This window comes from Pyrus communis, chromosome 12 (genome assembly GCF_963583255.1).
Source record: "Pyrus communis chromosome 12, drPyrComm1.1, whole genome shotgun sequence".
Taxonomy (NCBI): domain Eukaryota; kingdom Viridiplantae; phylum Streptophyta; class Magnoliopsida; order Rosales; family Rosaceae; genus Pyrus; species Pyrus communis.
This window is the reverse complement of record NC_084814.1, coordinates 25,536,383-25,562,068: the sequence shown is the minus strand read 5'-3', so window position 1 is coordinate 25,562,068 and position 25,686 is coordinate 25,536,383. Positions and strand designations below refer to the sequence as shown.

At 37.3% G+C, this 25,686-nt stretch overlaps 1 protein-coding gene across 1 annotated transcript; it reads right to left on the bottom strand.

The window, feature by feature from the left end:
- Nucleotides 1-1,165: 1,165 nt before the first annotated feature.
- On the bottom strand, nt 1,166-11,262 carry LOC137711201 (NF-X1-type zinc finger protein NFXL1-like). The gene is made up of 10 exons (XM_068450410.1): nt 10,883-11,262; nt 7,029-10,568; nt 4,729-4,951; nt 4,399-4,641; nt 4,192-4,245; nt 3,563-3,823; nt 3,384-3,436; nt 3,179-3,296; nt 2,835-3,089; nt 1,166-2,328 (listed from the first exon to the last, which is right to left on the bottom strand). The coding sequence occupies exons 2-10, from the start codon at nt 10,446-10,448 to the stop codon at nt 1,250-1,252; spliced, it is 5,706 nt and encodes a 1,901-aa protein (XP_068306511.1). The 5' UTR covers nt 10,449-10,568; nt 10,883-11,262; the 3' UTR covers nt 1,166-1,249.
- Nucleotides 11,263-25,686: the final 14,424 nt, after the last annotated feature.

Genomic DNA, 25,686 nt, shown 5'->3' with positions numbered 1-25,686 from the left:
TCTATTTGAATTTTTTTAATGGAAATTTAAACCTTTTAAAATATATATATATTTTTTATTATAGTGAGTTTAATCATCCATTATATTGTTCCTCTCATATTACTTATGGTATATATTATAGTGAAACCTCAACTTACTTAATTTTATTGTTAATAAATAATAAAAAATTATGAAAACAAATTCGTGGATCGCTCAATGAGTTCACCGTTTGTTCTGAAATAATTGTCAGATTCTTATTACCAAAAATGTTTGGCTGTAAATTTCAATCAATTTTTTTTATATCAATAATAAAAAGTTACGAAAACAAATTCGTGGATCGTTCAATGAGTTCACCGTTTTGTTTTAAAATAATTGTCAAATTTTTATTACCAAAAATATTTGGCGGTAAATTTGAATCAATTAATTATGACACGACAGGCAAGTCTCGTAAAGGATAATTTTTTTCCTTCTTTTTTATTACTTTGGAAGTGTTTTAGTACAGATCCTCTTTGTGAGTATCTCAGAGATTTGTGAATCTGGTTCATTTATTGTATATTATGCTATCAGAAATTATTTTAAATATTTTAATTCAAAATAAATATAAACAGTACTTGACAAAAACTAACAGCACGATACACAATGAATGGACATGATTCACAAATTTTCAGAATCCTTACCAAAAGGATCCAGAGAGAATCCTGTTGGGTTCTTAGCTATTTTAATTTGGTATTAAATAACTTGATCTTATACAGAAAGTAAAAATGTCAGTGATCAATCGCGTTGAATACTTCAAGAAAATTAATTTAACAAGTGAATGTGATCTACCAGGAAGAGTTCTTCTTCGGATCTCTCCGATCAAAATCATCAGGTTCATTCATTCGAACTTTTAAAATTTCATCCAACGGTTAAAATTATTATAACTTTTTTAGAGACCTTCTATTTATAGTTATTAGATCAAATTTTAAGGATTCGGATGAGTGAACTTGATAATTTTGGTGGGAGAGATCGGGAGAGGATCTCTTCCCGATCCACCGCTTAAAGGATATGCTAGGCATGCACGTAGCATTACTCCTGGCCACAAATACTTGTTCATATATGCACTATAGATTTTACTCCTAACATCTTGTAGTACAAGTCAGAAACTTAAACTAGCAGTACTGGTTTCTTATATCTCCTCCGATCCCAGATTCTGTCCTCCTCCTTTTCTCCTCTCGCTCTCTGTACAACTCGTTGCTCGATCCCCTGCCCGCACGGTGTCTGGCAATACAATTCATATGCAACAGACCATGCCAACCTCAACAAGAGCAGCATGAGGAATATTGAGTGCAACTGGAGGCTCTCTGCAATTTTTATCAAGAAACACATAAGTCATGATCAGCAATCGCTTTAGAATGTCTGATCCGTCACGCACTGCTAAATGCACCTGCCCTAAGAAGTATGCAGTCCCACTCTCCCTAGCATCAATCAGTTCTTGCAGCTCCTCCCTCACAGATACGTGCATTTGCGGACTATTCGGAGGCAAAATGAACCGGACTTTTTTTCTCATCACCGGCACAAAACCACTCTCGATTGCATCACTTAATGGAGACCGAGTTTCGTTGCTCGCCATACTTACACAGTCCATCTCATATGAATTAGTATCATTCAAAGGAATCAAAGCACTTCCGGTTCCATCAGCTGGTGGCTTTCCAATAACCACCATTCTTCCTTCGGATGAATTTTGGGAATCAAAATCATTTTCTTCCATGCAAATGAATTCACCAATCGAACTAATAATCTGTTCTTCAAAATTATCAGTGTCCCTAATAGGATCACAATATCCATATCTCACAACACAGCGATATATCTTAAAATTGCTCGGGCCAACCCTGCCAACAAGATACCTCCGACTTGGAGGGACATAAGGCATTGGCAGAGACTTGAAGGACACGAAAATCAAAACTTGGTGAAACGCTGGAAGATTGGTAATGAAGTGTGAGAAGAAAGCTGGAATTCCTGTCACTATATCACTATAAATGAAACCAATCCCGGGTACCCTAGTAACTCCTAGGCCGGGGCTAATGCCTGTGAGCCATTCTGCAGAGACCTTGTTTTGTATATCAAATTCGAGCTTCTTCTTGGTTCCGTAATGCCATGAAAGCATGATAGTCAAGGACAAAGCCAAAAGGACAACAAAATACCAAGCTCCCTTGTGAAAATTCAACATACAAGCCGATACATACATCACCTCAATGGATCCAAAGAATATTAGACAGCAGACGGACTCAAACAAACTTTTCTCCCAGTATAGCGCAATTACGAGTGACATGAGACAAGTCGTTACAAGCATTCCAGAACTTACAGCCAAACCTGTGGAAGATTTAACTAACATCGATTAGATAACCAATTGTTGTTACAAGCATTTCTGGGGAGAATAAAATATTGAAAATTTTGAGTAAAAATTTCATTGTCCCACATTGGTCACTACCAAAAAGTTCTCTCACTTTATAAGGCTTTGTCCCTTACAAAAAGTGATTGGAGAAATTCACCGGAAGTCAAGTTTTTCGGTGCTAGAATTCTAACTTAGATCGTTGAATCCCGGTGAAGCACACGTCCGTAGAACTACAAGCACTAAGTAGGGACGAAATTTCTGTTTCAAGAACATTGCGGTATGCAAGCTTCGATCTTCAATTTGTCTGTCTAATATTATTTCATTTTGTTCATACTTTGTTAAATTATTTATTTGCATTTATTATTTATTGGCATATACAAATTTATCATTGATTGTTGATATTTATCCGACATAAAACATGTCAGGAGTTTTTGTACTAGTTCACATTAGTACCTAAGAAGATAGATAGTTGGGAAATAAATACCTGTCGCGCTACCAATTTTGATAATATCATGGAAACCAATCGTAACAAGGAGGCTTAGAACCATCAATAGCCAGTTGATATCAGGAATGTAGACCTGCCCGTGTATCTTATCTGATGTATGAATAACTTTTACTCTCGGAAAACAACCAAGTGCCAGGCACTGATTTATAATGGAGAAACATGCTGTTATGGTTGCCTGGCTTCCCACAACAGAAGCAAGAAGGGAAAATGCTACAAACCAGTGGCGCATTTGTTCTGGAATTTTCATACACAATCCATTCCACATGTTAGAAATCTCAAAAATTGCAGACAAAACAAGTAATTTAAAAAATCATACAACTTACTAGGTATGGATTGACTGAGATGATTGAAATCTTTAACATCCAAGTTTTTGGAGATATATGCAGCCTGACCGGCGTAGCTTAAAACTAGGACTGGATATATGAAGCATACAAATGTCATCTGCAGCACGACACACCGTCCGTAAGTTCATTTCAATTGCGAACTACACTTAGATATGATTGAAAGAATATGAGATGTATCAAAAACCTTGATTGATTTCCTTCTGAAATGACCTAGAGATGTGAACATTGCTTCCGATCCTGCAAAAGGAACAGTATTTCTGGATGAAAAACAAGGTCTAGTGAAAACATATGATTCCAAAATAAAACAAAAAGCATTATATGAAGCTCATGAGAATATATGGCTGAAGCGGAATAGAATAAAACCTGCTACACATAAAGCAATGCTGCCTAATGACCTCCAACTTTTGATGTGAATATTCCTGAAAAATCTGTACATGTACATGGGGGATGTAGCAAGGAGAATTTCTTTGTTCCAGTGGAAAATGTTATATACACCCCCTCCACCAATAAAGAACAGCCAAACGACGACAATTGGAGCAAAAATAAACCCAATTTTACGAGTCCCGTAGTGCTGTAGTGTGAAGAGGCACACCAATATAGCAGATGCAGTGGAAACCGGGACATCTGAAACAAATAGGATATCCAAATCGTGACCAGTATAGAAGATGCCGTGGGAAGTGGATAAACTTTAGCTAGCATGATTGACTGGCTCAGAAATGTGTTATTTACTGTCTGTGTTATTCACTGACTACGAAACAACACAAGCAAGAAAATGGAACAAATTCAATGGATGTATCTACTTGATGACAGAATACTTACATTTCTCTAAAGCTCTAGATATGGCCTCCCTTTGTTTTTCCGACGTTGAAACTGGTTAGAAATTAAGAGCCACGAGATACATTTGTGTCAGAGGAGTGGCTGACTATATGGTGATTAAAGGATGGTTGAAAGAAATATATATTTCTGTAACTGAATTTACAGGCGGCTCTTACTTCTGTGTGAAATATCCGACAATGATCTTTGAATTCCAGATGAAACTGAATAGACTGGTTAAGAAAAAGAACAGAAAACAAATCATTCAATCTATAAAATGATATTAACGGTACATATGATCAAATTTGGCATAAATTCGATGCAGAAAGTAAACTTTTTTATAAATTTACAGTATAATTTATAAAAAATAATGAGGAATGCCAAACCAGAAAGAGTTGGGGTAAGCACCCCAATGCAAATTGTCATGCAGCAACCGAAAAGAGCCAGGAACAGCATCAAATAATGGCTACATCTAAGTTTTTCTATGGCTCTTCGAGCCCTTGATTCTGCCTTTATCTTGAAAGGACTTCCCGTCTCATAATGCATAACGTCATTAGCACTACTTTCATTTGGAAGCAAACCAACTTTGGCATGCCTACACAGAAGTGAATACAAAGCAAAAGTACCACCTACAACAAAGCCAAAGTAAAAAGTTAAATCTAATGGAAAATACTCGAAAATAAATTCTTGCCCCTGTGATGAAACTAGAACATTACCTTCTCCATTGTCATCAGCTGTTAATACTATAAATGCATACTTGAGTAAAGAGATGAAGTTAATAGTCCAGAAAATGAAGGAGAATAGTTCATAAACGGTATCCTCTGATGGGATATCGCCTGCAGTCAATGTCCCGAAGACGTACAAGGGAGCAGTACTCATTTGACCATATATTACTCCAAGGCTCTGAAATGACAAAAGAAGTGTGTGTTTCCATGTCTCCTGCATATTATCAACTCAAAATTTAGGTGATGTATACTGATCGCAAAATCAGAATGGGAACTGCGAGTAGATCCAATCGATCAAATCTAGACAGATGTTAACCACTGTCTAGTGATCCTTCTCTTCTCTATTCAATATGATTTCACAAGATCTAGTTTCGTTCAAGTAACGGATTCTAGCCAATTGAAAATTGTCCTCAGTTTGAAACTTTGAATCCCCATCTCCGTTGATAAAAAAAAAAACTCCGATTCGGACAGTAAATGCACGAGAAAACAGTCTTAAGCAGTATTCTGTAGATAACATTGAAAGTTTGGATCTTGGCTATTTTTTCTTTTTTCAATTTTCATGGTAACGGATTAAAAAAAAAAAAAAAAAAAAACTTGCTACAGAAATGTCAGAGCAATGCAAGTCAAGTGAGCACAACAACCCGAAACGGAGATGGTATAGTGAGATCATGGCTCAATGCTTCAGCTAGTTCATAAATCCATTTAGTACAAACCAGACAACTTTTTCCAATAAAATCAAGTAAAAAAACAAATTACATACAAGCTTTGTAGCTAAAAAGTTACCTTGAACTGGTTAGGAGCAGTGAGCTGAGGTTCCATGGACGTCTGAGATCAGAAGACAGATTGAAAACAAAAAGTTAAAGCGATGGATACTAAACAAACGTTATTGTGAAGATTTTATATATAAGAAACTAGAGAGAGAGAGAACGCCAACTGCACAGCGACTTACACAATGCTTCACACACGGAGTTCACAATACAGAATTTAAACTTCCAATTTACAGAGAGAGAGAGAGAGAGAGAGATGTTACAACTTACATAGTTATGAGGGGATGATAATATTTCATATTTATATATACCCGTAGTTGTGATGGAATGCCGGGTTGAGAGTGACGCCTATGATTTTTAATGAATAATTTATTTGGAAATTTTAATCAGTAATATATTTTTTTATTAGAAGGAATCGATAGGAGATATGATCTAAGCACCGGTCATATTAAATTAAGTACTAATCATTATCTGATAGTCGACCTTAAGTCCTACCTACGAATAGAAAAAATATTCGTAGTACCCCGTGTCGAGATATTAATATTAGAGAAAATCACAAACGCATCCACATCTCACATGCCTTTCCGTTTGGGAAGTGGGTTTGGGGTAGGAGGGAGGAACATCCTACATGTGACATGTTCGTGTTGTGTGATTGATTTCGCCTTTTTGTATCGTCTGTTGTTTATTTGGAGTTTCGCCTGTTCGTATCTTCTGTTGTTTATTTGGAGTGGACTTGTAGTTTGTCCAACTTTGGTTGTTCATCTGTTTCTCGACTATGGAAGGTTCGAAACCATAACCAATCAAATGGTCAACATCAATTATGAAAATATGCCTATTGGTGCAGTGTGAAAGGAACTTGGGGGTTACGGAGTCATGTGAAGTGAGAGATGGAGAGCAAATATATATCCCAGTTATATGCTAGAATCTCTTTATCAAAAGAAAATTTTTGATAAAACAGTTTTTCACACTATGTAGGCCCAGCAAGGGATTTGAAGAGACATATCTCAATTATATATTAGAATCCATCTACCTTTGTGCGAAGATAAACTTCGGTAGGACAACCTTATTATTGCAGCTCTCACCCTATGTAGGATCTTATGGCGAGAGATGTCTCACAAATAACATGATCGTAGCATCACTCCCCAAATTTTTTATTTAAATGGTATCAATCTTCATTCATTGTTAAACCCAAAACTAAAAGTGTTATGTCATATGATGAAAAAGATAGAAGGAGAAGTCTTGTATTAGATGTATGTCATCCACTTTCACAAACTATGTCTAAAACAAAAATGCAACAACGAGCAGCCCACCAAGACAACTTTAAAGTGAAAAATGGTTTCCATTTGATACAAAAACGTGGAGCTAACTAAACACTTCTTTGGGCTACAAAATTTAATCACCCCCAAATGCAAAACAAAAGAAAACAAAAGGCAGATCATCTACTAAAACTACTACAAATCCCGCAAAGCCGAAGGTCCTAAACTTTTTTTCATCTGTTTCTCCATTCTATCTTTATTCATAAGCCTTCTCCCAGTCATCAACCACTTCAGGTGTTTCTGCAATAACACCAACAGGCCGCCCTTCCAAAGTGGAACTCGAACTCGAACCACTTGCTTTCAAGTCCAAGGCCGAATTCAATGGACCCAAAGACTGTTTTCTAGATTCCTCAACTCTGGGAGATGAAGCGGATGAGCCCAATGCCGTGTCACCGTCCAGTACATTCCATCGATTTACTGAGGCAGCAATTGGTGCTTTTTTATTCCACACGTTTGCTGGCGCATCTGTAGAACTGCCAGGCCACTCTTCCTTGCCCCATGAATCTTCCCTCCAACCGGACTCTTGTGTAACAGTCTTCTTCCATGGATTACCCATCAGCACTGCAGAAGCTCCTCCTTCCCTAGATGTCCCCAATCCACCCCAAGCATTAGAACCTGATGCCGCCATAGATGCACTGCCGTTGGAGTGAACAACAATAGCGCCATGATATAGTGCACCATTATCCAACCTCCTCCTTGCAGTTGCCGCTCGAGCAGGATCATTGAATACAGCTAATGCATTCTTATCGTTCAACCAGACTAACTCACACTCCCCACCAAACCTCAATACAAGTGCACTTATATCTGCATCTCTAGGGAGATCTGGGAATGAAACTACAAGCCTCGGATCCATGTCCACTAAATGTTCATAAGCCGGAGGCTGGGGTGCACTCACTGTTATTGTGCCCTTAACCCCAAGTATCCGAGCGGGGGCTTTGGATTTAGGTGTAACATGAACCACAATAAATCGCTTGGGCTCCCAACCAGCGGCTTGAACTGCAAGCTTCCATCTTTCAGCGATCATCCGAACTACATCCCTCTTCTCCTTCAGCATCGGGCAGAAAACATGAACCTTGAGACCACTTGTAGCACGTCTACTCTTGCCGAGCACCAAGTACTTGCATCTCTCCTCCACAGATAATACCCACTTGGGATCGCGTCTAAGAAGGTCCGAAAGCAACTCAGAAACAGCAGAACTCTCACCAAAATGGAGCGCATCCAAATTTGGAGGAGTTATATCAAAAGCATCTGCAAGAACCCGTTTCCGCTCCCTCTTAGCACATTCATCATCACACATAAGCTTCCTCTGTCCGAGCAGGATATTCTTGCAGGTTGATTCAATTGGTTGCAGTGGTGCTGGCAACCTTTGAACAATGGAAGCTTCATAAACAATATCAGCCTTGAAACTAGCATTGCTGCCACCGGAATCACAAGGAACACTTGCTGTCATCCGGCCACAAGAACAAGTGATTGTGACAGGAAAATCACATCTGCTATCAGGACAAGAAGCATAAGGGTGACAAAGTGAAGTACATGTATGCCTGCAATCTCTCCTAGGAGCACCACATATCTGTCCACAAGAAGTTTTTGAACCTTGTTCTGCCAAACAAGATGTATCACAGGGAGGTGGGTGACAAGTCCTGCCACAAGCATGCATACCACACTGCCTTGTCTTCCCACAGAGCTTGTTACATTTGATGTCCCTCGACCCACAAGGAATGTTCCTGAGGACCACATGCCCACCAATGCACTCCTTTGCCACAGGCACCGAACATGGTGGACAGTCTCCAAAGTGGCAGCTGTGAGAAGATGTATGCCCACAAGGCTGAGGGACTGAACACGGGAGCTGACATGATGGAGGAGGGGTACCGCATGGCAGTGGAGGAGGGATTGAAGTCCTCCCACATGCACAGGTCAAGTCCGTGAAGATTGTATCAAGGCAAGGAGGGCAGTGGCCACTGTGACAAAGCGATTCACAAGAATGCTGACCACACCTTAACTTTTTCCCACAGGACATAGAGCAAAAGTGAGGATCCCAATCCCCCAAGAGAGCATTATTCAAATTAGAAAGAGGACAGCACCTCTCGCTGCACCGGTGCCTTCCACAATTCTTCTTCCGCCCACAAGGCTTATCACAAGTGAATTTCTCATTCTCCATTGTGGTTTTAAAGCATTCCGCAGACCGAGAAGTTGAACCACAACGACACTTTTGGGTCACTTCAACCAAACAAGGTGGGCAATCCCCAGTATGGCACACCTCTTGACACTGGTGCATCTCACAAGGGAGGGACTTGCTACATAATTGAGAACAGGTTGGAATCGGATCCAAACAACTCCTTCGTTCCTCTTGCAAGCTTGTCTTCCCACAGTGGCATGTCTTAATCTTAATTGGCATTAAATTGCAATCTCCGCACGGCCCTGGATGGCAAACCTCACTGCAGGAATGATTACCGCAACTAAGCATTTTTCCACAAGGGGAACTGCATGAAAAAACACCATCTTCTGCTTTCACCTCTCCCTTAACAGTCATGTCTCCACAGAGAACAACCTCCACCTTTTTCTTGCAAAAGCAGGATGCATCAACCAGAACCTGACAAGGATCACAAGGACCCACATGGCAAGTCCGCTCGCAGCGATGACGCCAACAATCAAGCAGCTTATTACAATGCTGACCACAAGTCAGAACAGATGCCCGGTCGGAACATCTCGTTGTGATTGTTTTCTTTCCACAAGGGCATAAACGTGGCGGGGCAAATGCTTTACACGGAGGGCATGGACCTGGGTGGCACTGCAAGACACAAACGTGAGGGCAAAGATCATCCTTACTCACACCCTTGCCTGGGACCTCCCTCTCGAGTTGCTTCCCACAAGGCTCACCACACGAATGTGGTGTCAAATACAAATCTGAAGGCGGGTCTGTCCTCTTGCCACAGAAGCAAACATACTGAATCTCCTTTGAAGATGTGAGCTGGACGGACTGACATCCAGGACACCGCCAATTAAACCCCTGATTCTTCTCCGCAGACATGTCGATAGAAGTGGGAACTCGAGCCCATTTCTTGATGCAATTCAGATGGAAAATTGAGTAACAGCTTGAGCAGGACCAAACAGGTGCAGACCTCCTCACCATTTCATAACAAATCATGCACTCGACAGTGCCCTTTGTCAGCTTATCCTGAATTTCTTGCACAAGCTGGGGCAAATTCGAGTCCTTCAATCCCTTTTCCTCCTGATTCTCACTCCTTCCCCTCTCCCTTCTATGGTTCGCTGACTGGCCCATATGGCCTTTAATAACGCCATTATTTCCTCCTCTGTGTGGACGAATCTCTGATGGAACAGAGCTATGATTAGGCAGGCCAGCATTCCCATTCAGGTTGTTAGGATTGAATCTTGGATTAGGCTGGCTGAGATTGCCATTCAGGTTGTTTGGATTAAATCTTGGATTAGGCTGGCTGACATTGCCGGTGGGGTTCGGATAGACTGGAGGCGGGTTAACAGCAGCAGTGGCAGTGGTAGGGTTGGTACCTCTCAGCACCCACTCTCGACGAGCAGGCTGAGTAGGCTGAGTAGCAGGCTGAGCAAGAAACCTGGACCTATCCCTTCGCTCATTTTGGACATGAAAACTCATATTCTGCGAAACTACCAAGCTATCCGACCTCCTATTCTCCGACAGTGTGCCGAAATAGGCGATCGAATCAGAAAAAAATAACTCCTCAAAGAAATCCACGCCCAGAAAACCTACCGGTAACTGCAATCAATGAATTCAATTTGGAGTTGAATTGATTAACAAATTTCAACAAACAAAACACTAAGCATTCATGGGTTCGCTAATCTAAAACGAATTCATATTTGATTCCAATCAAGCTCAAAGCTTTCCAACATTTTGTGATATCCCAACAAGAAAAAAAAAATATTGATATCTAATTCAAATCAAGCTCGTAACTTTCCAACAATTTCTGAAAACCCAAAAAGAAAAACAGAAACCCTAATCGAAACAACTAAAAATCCGATTCGAAGTCGAAAAAAACAAGAGAAACCAAAATAAATTAATCAAGTAATTACCTGATCGGATTTGTCCCACCCAGATGATAAGAAGCAGAGCGAAAATTTCCCGCACTTCCGGTGAGTCTCCCTCTTTCTAGATTTTATTTCTGGGATTTCAAGTGAAAAACAACAACAGCAGAAAAATTGAAAATATTATCCCCTCTGTGTGCGCGTTGATGTTGTGCGGCGGGTCCCTAAGCAGGTGGATATTTTTCAGATGGGTTTGTCTCGGAGACGACACAAACCGACCCGGCGAAGAAACGGGATGAGAAAGGGGGAGAGGAGAGAGAGTTGTTTATATATGTTTACGGTTTATATATATGTATTTATAGTGAGGGTGTGGCTTGGGGGTTAAGGAAAAAGGAAAGGAAAAGGCAGTGAGGGTAGTTCGTCACCGAAATCGCAGACTCTGACCTGACCTTTCGTTTACTGCCACTTGTTTAGTCCTCTGACTTTTTTGCGTGCTCACCACGAACCAGTCCGGCCGCAAGCCCACCACCGTTCCCTTTGTGTGCAGGCCACTCCCGGGCCTCCCCCCGTTTTATTCACTTGACCCAAGCATATGTGTATTGGTCTACCTCTGATCTCTTTTCCATGACCCAATAGCAACAAGGCGCAAAATGGAATGGTTACTCTGAATAATGTTATTCATACTATTTTTTTGTATCATATTTTCATATTACCTTAGGTGGCATTTGATGTGGGCAGCCACATTATTTGAATTAATCAAATTTTTAAATTTAGTTCATTATTTGATAAACTAATAATTAAGAAAAACTAGTTAATTAAATGATGATTGTGGTATACAAGAAGTCTTTCTCCTTCTTTTCCTTGAGTTTTGCAAATTTTTCAATTGATGTGGCTGTCCACATTAGATGCCACCTAAGGTGGTATACAAAAACATGTTATGAATAGCATTACTCAATCACTTTAGGAGTCATGATGGAAAATACTTTTACTCATAAGCGTTTTCTTAAAAGTCCTTTTGTTAAAAGCACATCAAAGCCTATTGGTCAAAGCCATGTTTGGGATTGCTTTTGATAGGCTAAATGCGCTTGTAACAATTAAAAAACGCTATTATTTTCATTTGATAAAAAATAAAAAATAAAATTAAAAGTGATTGAATTGCAAACGCGTTGTGTTGATTCTCTTTAATGTGTTTCTAATATAAGAATGTAAATGACAAAGTCTCATATAAGTGATGGATTTAAACATTGCTAGAGCTTACAATGAGTTTAGCTATTTTCTATATTGTCAATTGGTTTTGTGGTGGAACCTTAACTTCTTTTATAATATTAGAGTCAGGTTGGCCTACGTGTGAAGCAACGACCATTAGGGATGCAACTCAAGCAGGTTGGACAGGTTGGATGGTCAACCAAACCTTCACAATTTGGGTTTTGGTTGGGTTCGATTCCATGTGGGTTTAGTATGGTTAGGGTTTATTCTAGTTGGGTTCGGTTTCGCCCAAATTTATCGAGTTCAATCTAACACCTTATTTTGCATGATTTTTCAAATTTTGAACTAAACAATGTTAATATTAGTTAAAATTTCATGTACACATCACCATCCACACAAAAGTTATAGAAAACATCTTGGAGACTATTTCTAATGTTTTTAATCAATTAAATTACAAGACGCATATCAAGGCTTCAACCAAAATAAATGTAAAAGTAACATTATCATTTATTATCCATATAAAACCAACAATAAACTTCAAGTATAGCCATTACAAAACTCATACATAACTTATATAATATTAAGTGGAATGGTTAATTTGTGCATGAGCGAATTCGAGCACAAAATCGGGTAGGGTTTAGGTTAACATGGGTAAGAAGGACATCGAACCAACCCAATAAATGATCGGGTTGAAGTCAGGTCAGGTTTGGGCAGGGGTTTTTCATTCTTACTCGATTGATCGGGTTTGAAATTGAGTTAGGCACTGGTGGATTTGGGTTGACCCGACCCAAGTTGCATATCTAATAACCACATGTGTTTCATATCATCCAATTTATGTTGTCTGTGTATTATGAATTGAATAAATCTAACAAAATCAACTATTAAAATTAAATTAGAGTGTGCGATTGGTTGTGTTTTCTTTTTTCCCTCTCATTCCCTTATCTCCTATTTGAACGGTCACGGTCAAGTCACGTCAATATCTTATATTAATTTTTTATAAAAAGATGAGGGGATGGAAGAGCATGTAAAGATGAGAAGAGAGAATCCTAATCTTATATTATATATACTTTGCTAAAAATAAGGAAAAGACTAGTATCATCAAATCCTACATGAGATATCAATAAGTGGGATTATCATATGAGGTACAACTTTTGATCGTAGATCACTAGTTAATGCAAACGTTTGATCTTCTATATCTATTCAAAAGAAAATTAATAAAAATAAAAACTCTTTCTATTTTTTTTGGCAATTTGTAGTTACACAAATAAAAAGCAAGATCAAGACTCTTTTCTATTTTGTTAGAGCATGTCAAATGGGAGCCTCATGGCTAGGCAAATCGATAATCATCTCTCAAAATTGAAAAGACTGCTTATAGCACAATAAAATTTTCCTAATCAAATTGAAGCCTAGGCACCTTACGAAGCCAAATCATGCCTCATTCCAAGGCTAGTGAAGCCCAGAACATTGTCAAATCGGGTTCTACATTCAAGAATCTCAACAGAAAGTCACACCTTAATTTTCAAAACTTCACAGTGAGGCGAAGGTAAAAATAAATAGATTGAATGTTGATTTATGTACGAACTTGAAAAAACCGACTGAAAATCGTGAGTACATCCACGTTTTTTGTAAAAAATGCATATTTTTTATTTTCTTGAAATATTTTATATGTGCATTAAGGAAATCTTTATAATGTATTTGGAAGTGGATTTACGATTTATTGAGCAGCAAGTGTATATTTAGTAGAATACTTAAGCCAAAAAGTAAAAAAATAAATGAAAAATATAGAGATGTTAAAATTTATATTTAGTGTATATTTTTTAAAATTAGAGATGTTAAAATTATCTGTAGGTGATTCTTAAAGAAAAAATAGCAAAAATTTGTTTTATTAAATGGTCTTTCACCATCTTTTGGTTGACAAAAAAGTTCTATTAGTATGTAGTTTAGATTTAGATAAAAGAAAAATTAACCAAAAAAAAAGCTAAAATATCTTTAAATTTAGATTTTAAATCGTTACGAGTTATAATAGATTTTGTACGGAAAAATATATGTTAAAGAACATGAATATGACAGTTTGTTGTGGCGGTAAGAGAAATTAAATAAAAAATTTAAAAATAAATTTCTGGCACCGGCAAGAATTTCAAAACATTTTTGTTAATTTTTCTTTTATTTCTTTTACCACTTCACAAACTATCGTATTCATGCTCTTCAAAATATTTTTTTTCATGCACTCATTTTCTGAGCACTCAGGAGTTCACCTCGTTCTGCGTGCGTGGAGCCCGCCTCGTCTTGTGTGCTTGGGTACGCCTCTTTTTGCATGTGAGGTGTCCACATTGTTTTTCATGCCAGAAGCCCGTCTTTTTTTTTTTTTTGTCTGCGTTGTTTAGGCGTGCAAGGGGCTAACCTTGTTTTTCGTGCGCATGGCTGGCCTCAATTTGTGCGACGAATCTCACCTCGTTTTTTGTGCGTGGGCTTGCTTCGTTTTGCATGCCAAAAGCCCACCCAGTCTTATGTGAGAGGAGCCCACCTAGTTTTGCCAGCCATGATTCACCTTGCTTTGCACGAGTTGAGTCCGCCTCGTTTTGCATGTGTCGAGCCCGCCTAACATCCATGTTTTTTGACAAAAATGCAAATATTTTATTTTCACAAAATATTTTTCCTGAGCATTAAGTTAAACTTTTTAATGAATTTGGAAGCAGTTTTATGATGTATTGAGCAGTAAATGTATATTTAGTAGAGTATTTAAGCCGAAAACTAAAAAAATAAGTGAAAAATATAGTAGTAAAGCCCAGAACATTGTCAAATGGGATTCTACACTCAAGAATCTCAACAGAAAGTCTCACCCTAATTTTCAAAACTTTACAATGAGGTGAAGGTGAAAATAAATGGATTGAACGGTGATTTATGTACGAATTTGCAGAATTGACTGAAAACCATGAGTGTTAATTCACCTTTTCTATAAAAAAATGCAAATTTTTTATTTTCTCGAAATATTTTCTGTGAACATTAAGAAAATCCTTATAATGTTGTCTATATGCGCATGTTTAGTAAAGATAATCCTAGCAAACCAGAAAGTATTAGAAGTGTGAGATGGATTGAAAAGAAGGTTGTGTGAGAAGGGTTGGTTTCCCTTTAAGGTTGTGTGAGAAAATAATGAAGACGAATTATACAGACTGCAAAGGATTTTTCCTTCCGATTAGAAGAGGATTAAACATTAAAAAAACAAAAAAATCATCTCTTCTAATCTTACTATTTTGAAAAGGAAACAAAGATAAGTTTCTTCACGAGTAATTCATCCTCTAACCTCTAGTTGGATATTTTTTTTTTCATATCTCCGCTCAACATATCTTTAAATTGAGAAATTATTATAATCCAATCCTATATACCAAATGAGCCCCTAAATTATGCAGTTTTTTAATATAAACTATATTGATTAGGAATGACCTTGAGTGCAGGACTAAATGCCATTACTAGCTCTCAAAATATATTGAAATGCATAGATGTGCCATGAAATAGCTTGACCTCAATGAGAAAAACTTATGCAAGAACATACTGAATTACTGACCATGACACACGTAAGGGAGCTTTCACAAGAATTTGAGACTCAAATATTTTGGTCTCAAAAAAATTCCTAAATTACTGGCCATGGCACTTATGCAGGGACATTCGGATTACTGAACATGCCATGAAATACCATCCAACTAATTAAGCTACTTTTACAAAGAGTAGGCCGCATTAAAAATTGTATCCATCCGAAGTCGAATGGTACTTAAATACACTGATGGTCTTTTTTTGTGAGAGTATTTTACTATCCCACCACCGCTTTGTTTCGATGGCATATTTGTCTTTTCCATTATCTTTCTCATGGTGCGTTCCATTTGAATGTGAATGGGGAAAATGTCGATGTGAATTTGCATATTCATGAGAAACTCTTGCATAATTGAATTCCATTTTTATAAGTTATTAAGTCAATGTAATTGTGTTTGTGTAAGTTTATCTTACGCATCTGTTCTCAAACCCGTTGAAGAAGGAAAAGAGCACATCAGGTAATCGACAACCGACATTCTATTTTTCACATCAAATCCTTATGAAGTCAATATGAATGAAGGGGTTTATACTTCATAGGAAAAAAGGGTCCCGGCCCTGAATGTGACTGGTTTAGCCTTGGTCATCCAATCCGAAACGATTAAACGATTAAACGATTAAACAATTAAAACATAGAAATATCAGCAACTTGCCGTTTCAACTAAAACTAAGTTAAATATATATAAATAAATAACACCTACAAAATTACAAACAATCGAAATTTGCCAAAAGACTACTCTTTCCAGATTACTCATGTAATAGTATATTCCTTTTATACCACCAACTTTGGTTGGTCAGGAATAGAACAAACACCAACCGTGACTCTTCATACAAAGAACTAAATTCACACCAAAAACCAAGAGAACTATGTATTACTAAAGTGCAAAGCCAAACATAACAATATACAAACCAATTGTGTATTATTATTCATCTCAACTTTTGCTTTCGACTGTGTGTAATTGGTTTATAAGACTGTGATACCGCCCCCAACAACACTATGTTACGATAAAGTTCTTCTCGTCCGGGTTTTCACTTTTCATGACATAACATGATTGGTAGGCCTTTTGGTTCAAATCTTTGCTAAACCGATTTCTACAGTCAGGACAAGAACAAATATATTATTTAGTTTTTAGAATACATCACCGCGCTGTCTATAACCATTTCATTTTTAATTTTTGTAAAAGGACGTTTAATAATTATTTTGTTTTTACTTTTTCAAAAACTGAAAATTATTTTCTTAAGATCGATATAGTTACCACGCTAAAAGAAAATTAAGAAACATAACTAAATAAGATGCAAAGAGAAAAAAAAAAAAAAGAGCAGAAATCATTCCGCAAGCATGGCTGCATAACTGCAAGATAATAAACTACAAAGATGTATTATATTTACACAGGGAACTCGTCTAAAAGTACCAGATCCAAAAAGAAAAAAGAACAGGGGAGCAAGAGCAGAAAGATGCAAATAAGATCCCTAAAACGCCCATCATCTCCTCCCATCAGTTCCGAGAAATCAAAGCCCTCCTACTCCTAAATCTTAAGAGTCGCCGACGGAGATCGGCCTGCAAGAATTTCCGAGAGGAGATCGAGAGACCTGCCTGGTGATCTCTTTAAAGACGGGTGTTCTCATCTCCGGATTTCCCGGCAACCAGTCGATGGTTTTGTCGGATTCTTGCTTGATCTTCCTCACTTGGCTGTGAACTGGAAAGCCCACTTCCTCAAATCCCTCCTCCATCTTTCTGCTGTTGTTGCTGTTTCTGTTCTCCATCTTCTTCTTCCTCTTCCTCCCAGAAGTATATACTTGTCCAATTTTGTTTGATGTATATCTATATGTTTTGTATGTAAGTAAAATTCTAAAGGGCAGATGAGGAGTATGCGGGTATATATAGTAAATTGGGAGGCATGAGACGTAGGATGTGAGGGAAGATGGAAAAGGACGTTAGGTGGAAAATATCCTACTTTTGGATTAGTTTTGAGTCGACCATTTTGGACCTTGTTGACGCAGAGGGTTTAGGTCCTGTGCATTTCATCACACCATGCACACGTCACTTGATTGCAGTATTTCAAATCAATCTCTTATCCGTCATGTAAAAAAATACAAAAATTCATGACAATATTTTATTTGTTTAGAATGCCATCATATAGTAGTTTCATAAATTAATCACACATTCTTATATGATAAAGTTAAAAAGCATGACAATACTTAAATTACTCGAATACTTCTTTCCACACAATATACTTTTAGTTGTATGTAATTTTCTCTCCCTTGACTACATGGTACAAGATCAGGTTTAACTATTTGCTCGCTAAATGGTTATATATTTCAAGCTAATCTTAATATTTTTAATTTAGTTGCTAATCTTGTTATTAAATCCTCATAATTTGACGGGAATAATTAGTATTCACTAAATTTGATGTTTCTCCAAATGGGAAGCAATATCAATTTATGATCTGGATTTCCCCATGATATCTCTGCATTCACTCAATCAGGCTTACGTTTTGTGGTGCAACTGCAAGGCGTATCAGATATTTTCCTTTTGGGATTTTCCGAACAGGTTTTTGGGTGTAAAAATTTGAACGTCAATGAATTTTCAAAGGTCAAAATATTATATTAAATTCTATGTTGCCAAACAAGTTTACCAAATTACTACCAAACATTCTAGGGGGGGCAGAGATTCTATTTTTTGACTGGTCCTTAGCTTCTCGAAATTACCATCCCTTCCCCATGGTTTTAAAGACTATCACAATCACCATTTAAAAATGTTTATATTTTTATGTTCATCCCTATCGTCACTTAAAGAAAACGTTTGTTCCACACAGTTGATTAATAGAAATTTGATTCTCTTGTCAATTGTTCAGCTCAAAAACGTGAAATCGACTTGAGTAACGAACATATGTTAGGTATGAATACATCCAAATATCATAAGATGATGTATTACGCCAATCAAATCCCTAATAGTCTATCAAAACAGTGCAAAATTACTCAATGAGTCACAAGTTTCATTCCATAAGTAACTATGATGACATTTTTGATTTTTATGTGTTCGTTAGTGTGCTTGTATTGTATCCGGATTGGAAAACGTGGTTTTAGACTTTTAGTCGAAGCCAATTCGAAATCCAATTATCCATGTAGTCATGTCAACGTTCTTTTTTATCTAAAAGTCAACGTTCAAAAGCACGGTTCAACAGTTCAACTCTTGACGGTTGACACCGGCCATCTCCGTTTATTTGAGGGCAAAAGTCTAATTTTCCACGTTGGAGAGGTGGTGATTCGTAATTCCAGTAAGTAAGGGAGTGGAAGGCGTATGTGGCCTTTCACGTGGTGGGTTGGGGCGGTTAAGTTTGTTGGTCGAGGCAGCCGACATACGTCACCGTGAACACGTAGATTATGCCACGTGTTCAATGTTCACGCCGCAGGGCATCATTTTCTTCTGGATATACAGATAGCTCATTATCTTTCAACTTTTCATATCGACTTGTAAAACCGTAATGACATAAGATGTTGACACGTGCACATCCTGCGAACTGCATGATCATTAATTACGTCGGATTGAGTAACATGCCCAAAATTGCGATAGCAACCGCATAGTATTATGATTTAAAGGTATATTTTTTATTTGTAAGTGAAAATGTCACATCTCGGTCTGGAACGGATCACTTTCCGGGCCCACTCCATCACCGTAGCACGATATTGTCCGCTTTGGGCTTACCATTCCCTCACGGTTTTGTTTTTGGGAACTCACGAGCAACTTCCCAGTGGGTCACCCATCATGGGATTGCTCTAGCCTCCTTCTCGCTTAACTTCGAAGTTCCTACAGAACCCGAAGCCAGTGAGCTCCCAAAAGGCCTCGCGCTAGGTAGGGATGGGAATATACATTTAAGGATCACTCCCCTGGGCAATGTGGGATGTCACAATCCACCCCCCTTAGGGGCCCGACGTCCTCGTCGGCACACCACGACCAGGGTTAGGCTCTGATACCAAATTGTCACATCCCGGCCCGGGCGGATCACTTCCCCGGCCCGCTCCACCACCGTAGCACGATATTGTCCGCTTTGGGCTTACCATTCCCTCACGGTTTTGTTTTTGGGAACTCACGAGCAATTTCCCAGTGGGTCACCCATCATGGGATTGCTCTAGCCTCCTTCTCGCTTAACTTCGAAGTTCCTACGGAACCCGAAGCCAGTGAGCTCCCAAAAGGCCTCGCGCTAGGTAGGGATGGGAATATACATTTAAGGATCACTCCCCTGGGCGATGTGGGATGTCACAGAAAAATTATCTATTTGATTTTCATTAAAGATGAATTTGAATTACATAAAAATTTATTTTTTACCAAAAACTACCCGTAGCCTAGGTAGGTGAATAAGTATTTTTCTTGAGGTAAGCGAATAAGTATTTTTCTTGAAAATAGGTAGAGAGCAAATTTTAGGCTCAATCAAAAGACTTGACGTGAAGAAATAATTGTTAAAAAAAATTTGTTAAAAATGTTAGGTCAGCCGACCTCAAATAAACAACCACTGAAGTTACCTAATTTCCTTGAAATAAAAAACTTCTTGTATTGTTTATTTTAATAAAAAATTATATTTTTGTATTAAAAAGTTGATTTTAGTACTATTTACTTTATCATTTATTTTATCATTTTCATTAAAACTCAAAGTTTTCAAATTCTTTTCATTAATTTTTTTTTTTCCTCCAATGTCGTTTTGAATCCTTAAATATGATCTGACTCTATATGCCTATTGGCCAACTTCCATATATTTATCGTTGAATCGATACAAAAACCTCCCATTAAGACTGTTTCTCTAATTTGTAAATGGGGAATGAAAGGGAACACAATTGAAAAGGAAGGAATGAATTTTTCTTTTTCTTTGGTAATGATGAGGAAAAGGTTTTGTGAAAACTTATGACGTGTTTACTTAACAAGAATGAGATATATAATAAATTGGGCTATTTAGGAATAGAAAAAAACAAGAAAAGGGAATAAGATCAACTACTCTCTCTACTCTAGTTAATCTGATTCTTGATTTTCATGAAAATCATATGTGTTGGTAAATATAAAAACATGTGGGAATTGAAATGGTTCCAAAACCTATATGATAGTAAATGAAGAGAACTAAAATATCATATTGTTTTATTAAACCTACTATTGGAGAAAATTTAACAAACCCACATTTGCATGAAATATTATTATATAGTGTTTGTAAGTGTTTTTTGATGAAAGTGATTTTGAAACTAATCCTTAATAGAAATGAGTGAATTATGAAAAACAATTAAAGTGTTTTTTACAAAAAGCACATAACTGGTGCTTATTCCAAAATGTGTTTCAAGTGTATACGAAATCCTAAAAACCCTTTTACCAAAAAAAACGTTTCTAATCATTTTAAAAACATTTTCAAACGAGCTCTTGATTAAGAATTCTAACAAACACAAAGAGAGATGGGTTGGACATGAGATAAGTTAACTTGAGCACTGAGTGATGGCTTGTTCTCATTTGGTGGGTTTAGAGTGATCCCACTCTAATTAGGGCTGGACCTCTTGCTAATTAAACATTGTAATCCATTGGGCTAATACACCGAATGAGGAAAACAACACATGAGGAATTAAATTTTTTTTTTCTTTTTTGGAAAAACATGAAGAATTTAATTAGTTCTCCTTCTTGAACTACAAAGTTATACTCTGGGCCAATGGGCTTAACTCATCACATGCCATAAAATGAAAATGGAAAGGCCCAGAACGTAAAGGGCAAAAATGACAATTGCTGATAGTGGTGCTTCGACAATCTATAATGAGGGAAAGAGCTGTAAAGGTTTAAAAAATCAGGTTCCAATCAATGGTCAAGATGCTGCCACTTGTCAAATTAGGTGATAAGTTGTTAAGTTTGTTGCAATTGAGTTTACTTAACGTGTACGAAACTAGTATAAACAGAAACTCATGTAATGAGTGACTTGGTTTTTCTGCTTTCCCACTTTTCATATATTTTTATCCTTTTCTATTTGTACGGTTACAGTTAAGTCACGTTAACATTTTATATTACTATTGTGTTTTGTCTTAAATTCTCTATAAAAAAATCAATATAAAATGTTGACATGGCTTAACCGTGATCACATAAAATAAGAGGGGATTAGAGTGTATGGAAAGTAGAAGAGCAGAGAAGTCGGGTCCATGATTCAGACAGTTTGTGAATGAAATATACAGAAATAATTGTTCTCTACTTCTTCGTTCTGTGCTTTCTCTTTTCTGCAATCTCTGCTTCTCTTTCTTCTACAACCTCCATTGTCAAGCTCAAGGTTCATCATTCTCACAAGTATATCAAACGCCACCAACGTGGTATGAATCAAAGAGTTCGATGCTTAAGTTGGCAAAGAGTGTTTTAAGATTGCAAATTTATATGTTTAGGGTAATAAATAACGACTACGCAGAGAATGAAATGTCACCTTCTTTTATAGAGGCGTATAGTTGGGAAAAGTTATTTTCTTTGGTCGATATTGGATTTGAATTCATTGTTGTGTTGTTGACACGTGTTATGACTCCTGGAGCAATTGGATTCCTAGTTGAAGGAATAAGAGAAATTTTTAGTTGTGACGGAAACACAAGTGGTATACCATGTGTTTTAATAGGAATGGTGTGAAATTTTATTTTTTAATTTATTAACTTTTTAACACACATATCCCAATATTTATTTAATGACACGTAGTGTACTATTTCGTGTACCGATCACATTGAAATATCTCTCGAGGAATACAGAGCTTTCATTGGTTAGGTTAGCAGGAAGAAGTTGACTCCGAAGTTGTGACTCAGCAATCTTGCCTCGGGAGATGGTGGAGACTTGGTAGTTTAAAGATCAGTCAGAACAATATGATTGGATACGGGATTATAATTTAAGGTCGCCCTCTTGACATGAGATAATCATATTAAGAAAAAGTAACTTTTGTGGTGAACAAAGGCATGACAATCGGACAAGCCAAGGCCAAGGGCCCATCCCTTGTGCCTTGTGGCCCTTGCGTAGGACAGCATGTTGGAGAAAAGCTACTGATTCTACAAGACACACCAAGAGATAAAGACACCAAGACACGATGGAAACTTGGACACGCCTACCTATAAAAACTCTCTTTTAAAAAGTTGCATTCCCTATCTTTTTCCAGAACTTGCTGCGTAACTATCTTTTTTAGTCGTTTTCTTCCTCGTCAACCCATGCTAGTAAACTATCACAACCTTTTGATGTAATTCTCGTATTATTATTCTTTATGTTGTATAATTTTGACATTATCATTGCTGGTGATTTGAAATCACAGCCTCCTCATCGACTCATGAACCACAAGTATTTCTATTAGTCTTCATTTTACATTTCTCGAAAGATGCATGTTGGCTAGTTAGCCTAGCTATGATATCTTTCACGCCTTTCTTTCTGAATAAAAGTAGGGTTTTCCTAGCCTGATATATCCGACCTATACTCTAAATGATCTCACCATGTGTGTATTCTAATTATTTGATTTCTTTGATTACTAAAGCACAAGTTAGGAATCTAATTAATAACCGTATAGAAAATATTAATTGTCCCTTTTAGCTAAAGCCCTATGAATCCTTACTACTGCACACAAATGGCATCACTAGCCAGTGGACCATTGCAAGTTGTGCGATCCCTCTAGCTAGCTCCTCAACATTTCATAAGCGAGATGGCAGACAAAAGTATGAGTAGATTAAGTAATCTTGTTGGTGAGAAGATATTCGGTAGGATTGGTTTATTACTAGGCTTATGAGTCTTCTCACTAACTGATTATCTTTTAACCAACAAACCTATAGTCTACTGATATTTCTACCCATGACCTCACTTTTGATAGAAGTATCAATAGACTATAGTTTACTAAGCGAATTCTTATAAAATGACGTAGTCGGTGCATCCTATCACAAGTTTTTCCTCTTAGTTGATGTACACTTAAAAACGTACAAGTCGTTTAACTATAAAGAGATTATTGACTTATATGTTAGTCCCGTAAAAGCATGACCGACCAAAAGATTTATAAAAAAAATAGAAATAAAATTGAGAAAGTGAGAGTCGATGCCAAATGAAAAGGACGATGTTCAGTATTTGACGATTAGGGTTAACCAAGAAAAAATTTTGCGTTGATTTTTAGATATTCAGCAAAAGCAAAAGGACCAAGTTAATGTATAAACTTGGTTTCAAACATATTCACATATAATCATTTGGGTGTAGTTATAGGTTGACTCCCAACGTTTGCCATCGGGTGAGTGAGGAGTTGCCTTGTTGTCTATTGGCATGTTTTGCAGATACAAATTGTACTGGCCGGTTGGTTAACAGCTTAATTAAGCACTTTGAAAATTGAAAGATTAAATCAACATTATACAAAAATAGCACGTAACTTCTTGTGCGTGTGTTCAAAGTTCAAACTACTGAAATTGCAGGACATATTTTTTGAATATTTATCCACCCTTTCAACGTGCTTGAAAACGTACGTTCAGACTAAGTAATTTACTACTAATTTCTGTCGAGGCTTCGAGATCAAATCGATCACGTTGCATGGAGAGATTCTTAGCCTGCTCGATCTGATAATTATATTGTTTGCACATGGATTTCAACATGAGGCTTCTGGCGATGCAAAAACATTAATATTTGTTTAGCAATATTAAAATAAATTGTAGCATGCAACTTAAAAAATAATTGGTAAATAAATGATATATGTACATAAAACCTCATATACATATAATGAGACACACACCCTTAGATCAAACGATACAAGGCCTTCATATTTTCAACATTCTCCCTCATGGTTGGCAAATCAAAGACAAAAACATCGTGTACATAAATAAATTATCGTCTTAGTACTATATTCAACTTAAGACATCCAACCTAAAATTAAATAATAATCATGATATTAACAAACTGAAGGTCACTTTCCTTCCCTTCAAGTTTCAACCACCAATAGCAAATTATTAATATACAAATACCAATTTGATACAAGAGAAATACCTTTCACCATAACCTAACCCTAACCCTAATGAAAGGCAGCGACAATGACTTTCTTAAAAATTAGGGCAAAAATATCAGTGCTGAGTGCTGAACTGCACAGAGGCAAATTCTCTGCCCTTCCTTTTTTCGTGCCTTCTTATATCTTTTTATTTATGTGATCACGGTTAAGTTATGTCAACATTTTATATTACTATTTTTTTTTATCTTATTATCTTTAAAAAAATAATATAAAATATTGACATGATTTAACCATGATCATACAAAACAAGAAGGCATGAAAAATGGAAATGAAGATTCTCTGCCTCCGAACTCCACTCCACTGCACTGTACTGCTTCAGTCATCAGTCCTTTCTTTTGAAACCGTGTACGGTCGTTTTTCATGGTCAGCCCCACATTTTTTAACTTTATAAAACCAACTGCGACTGAACCGTTGTCTAAAACGCGTCACGTACACCTTCGTAGATAAGCCAAAGCCTCCCTCTTTTCTCCTTCACACGCCCAACTTTCTTTGTTCTAACCTGGCAATCATGCAATTTTTAAATTCCTCAGAAATCAAGAGTTGAAAAATCTTCCTACTCTCGCTTTGGCGCGTGGACAATCGCTGAATGTAATATTAAGCTCTGATGTGTGTGCTGGTGTAAGAGCATCCTCACTCGATCACCAACGTCACCCTGATCTGAACCGCCCGTGTTGTTGACTCAATTGTTGGTCATCTTCTTTTCCCGTGTATCAATCAAGTTGTGCAAAAAGTTGGTGAAAGTAGGTAAGTTTGTTGATCTACAAAGATCAGAAAATTGAGCAACATCGTATGTCAAAATTAATCTCTCCCCCCTCGTAGCCTAATCCCGCTCCTAGAAAGAAACAGACAGATAAGTGACACGACGGAATAAGTCTAGAGCAATAACACTGTATGATGTTATAACCACTACTAAGTAGTAAAAGCTTAAGTTGTCAAAAAAATAGCCAACAATTGATGTATGTTAAGTCTATAGCCCACGAATAGTTAGGCAAATGTATAAATATGTTTTCGACATGCACCACGGTCACTTTGGTTCCACTATTGTCTAGAGAGTTGATCGCAAAA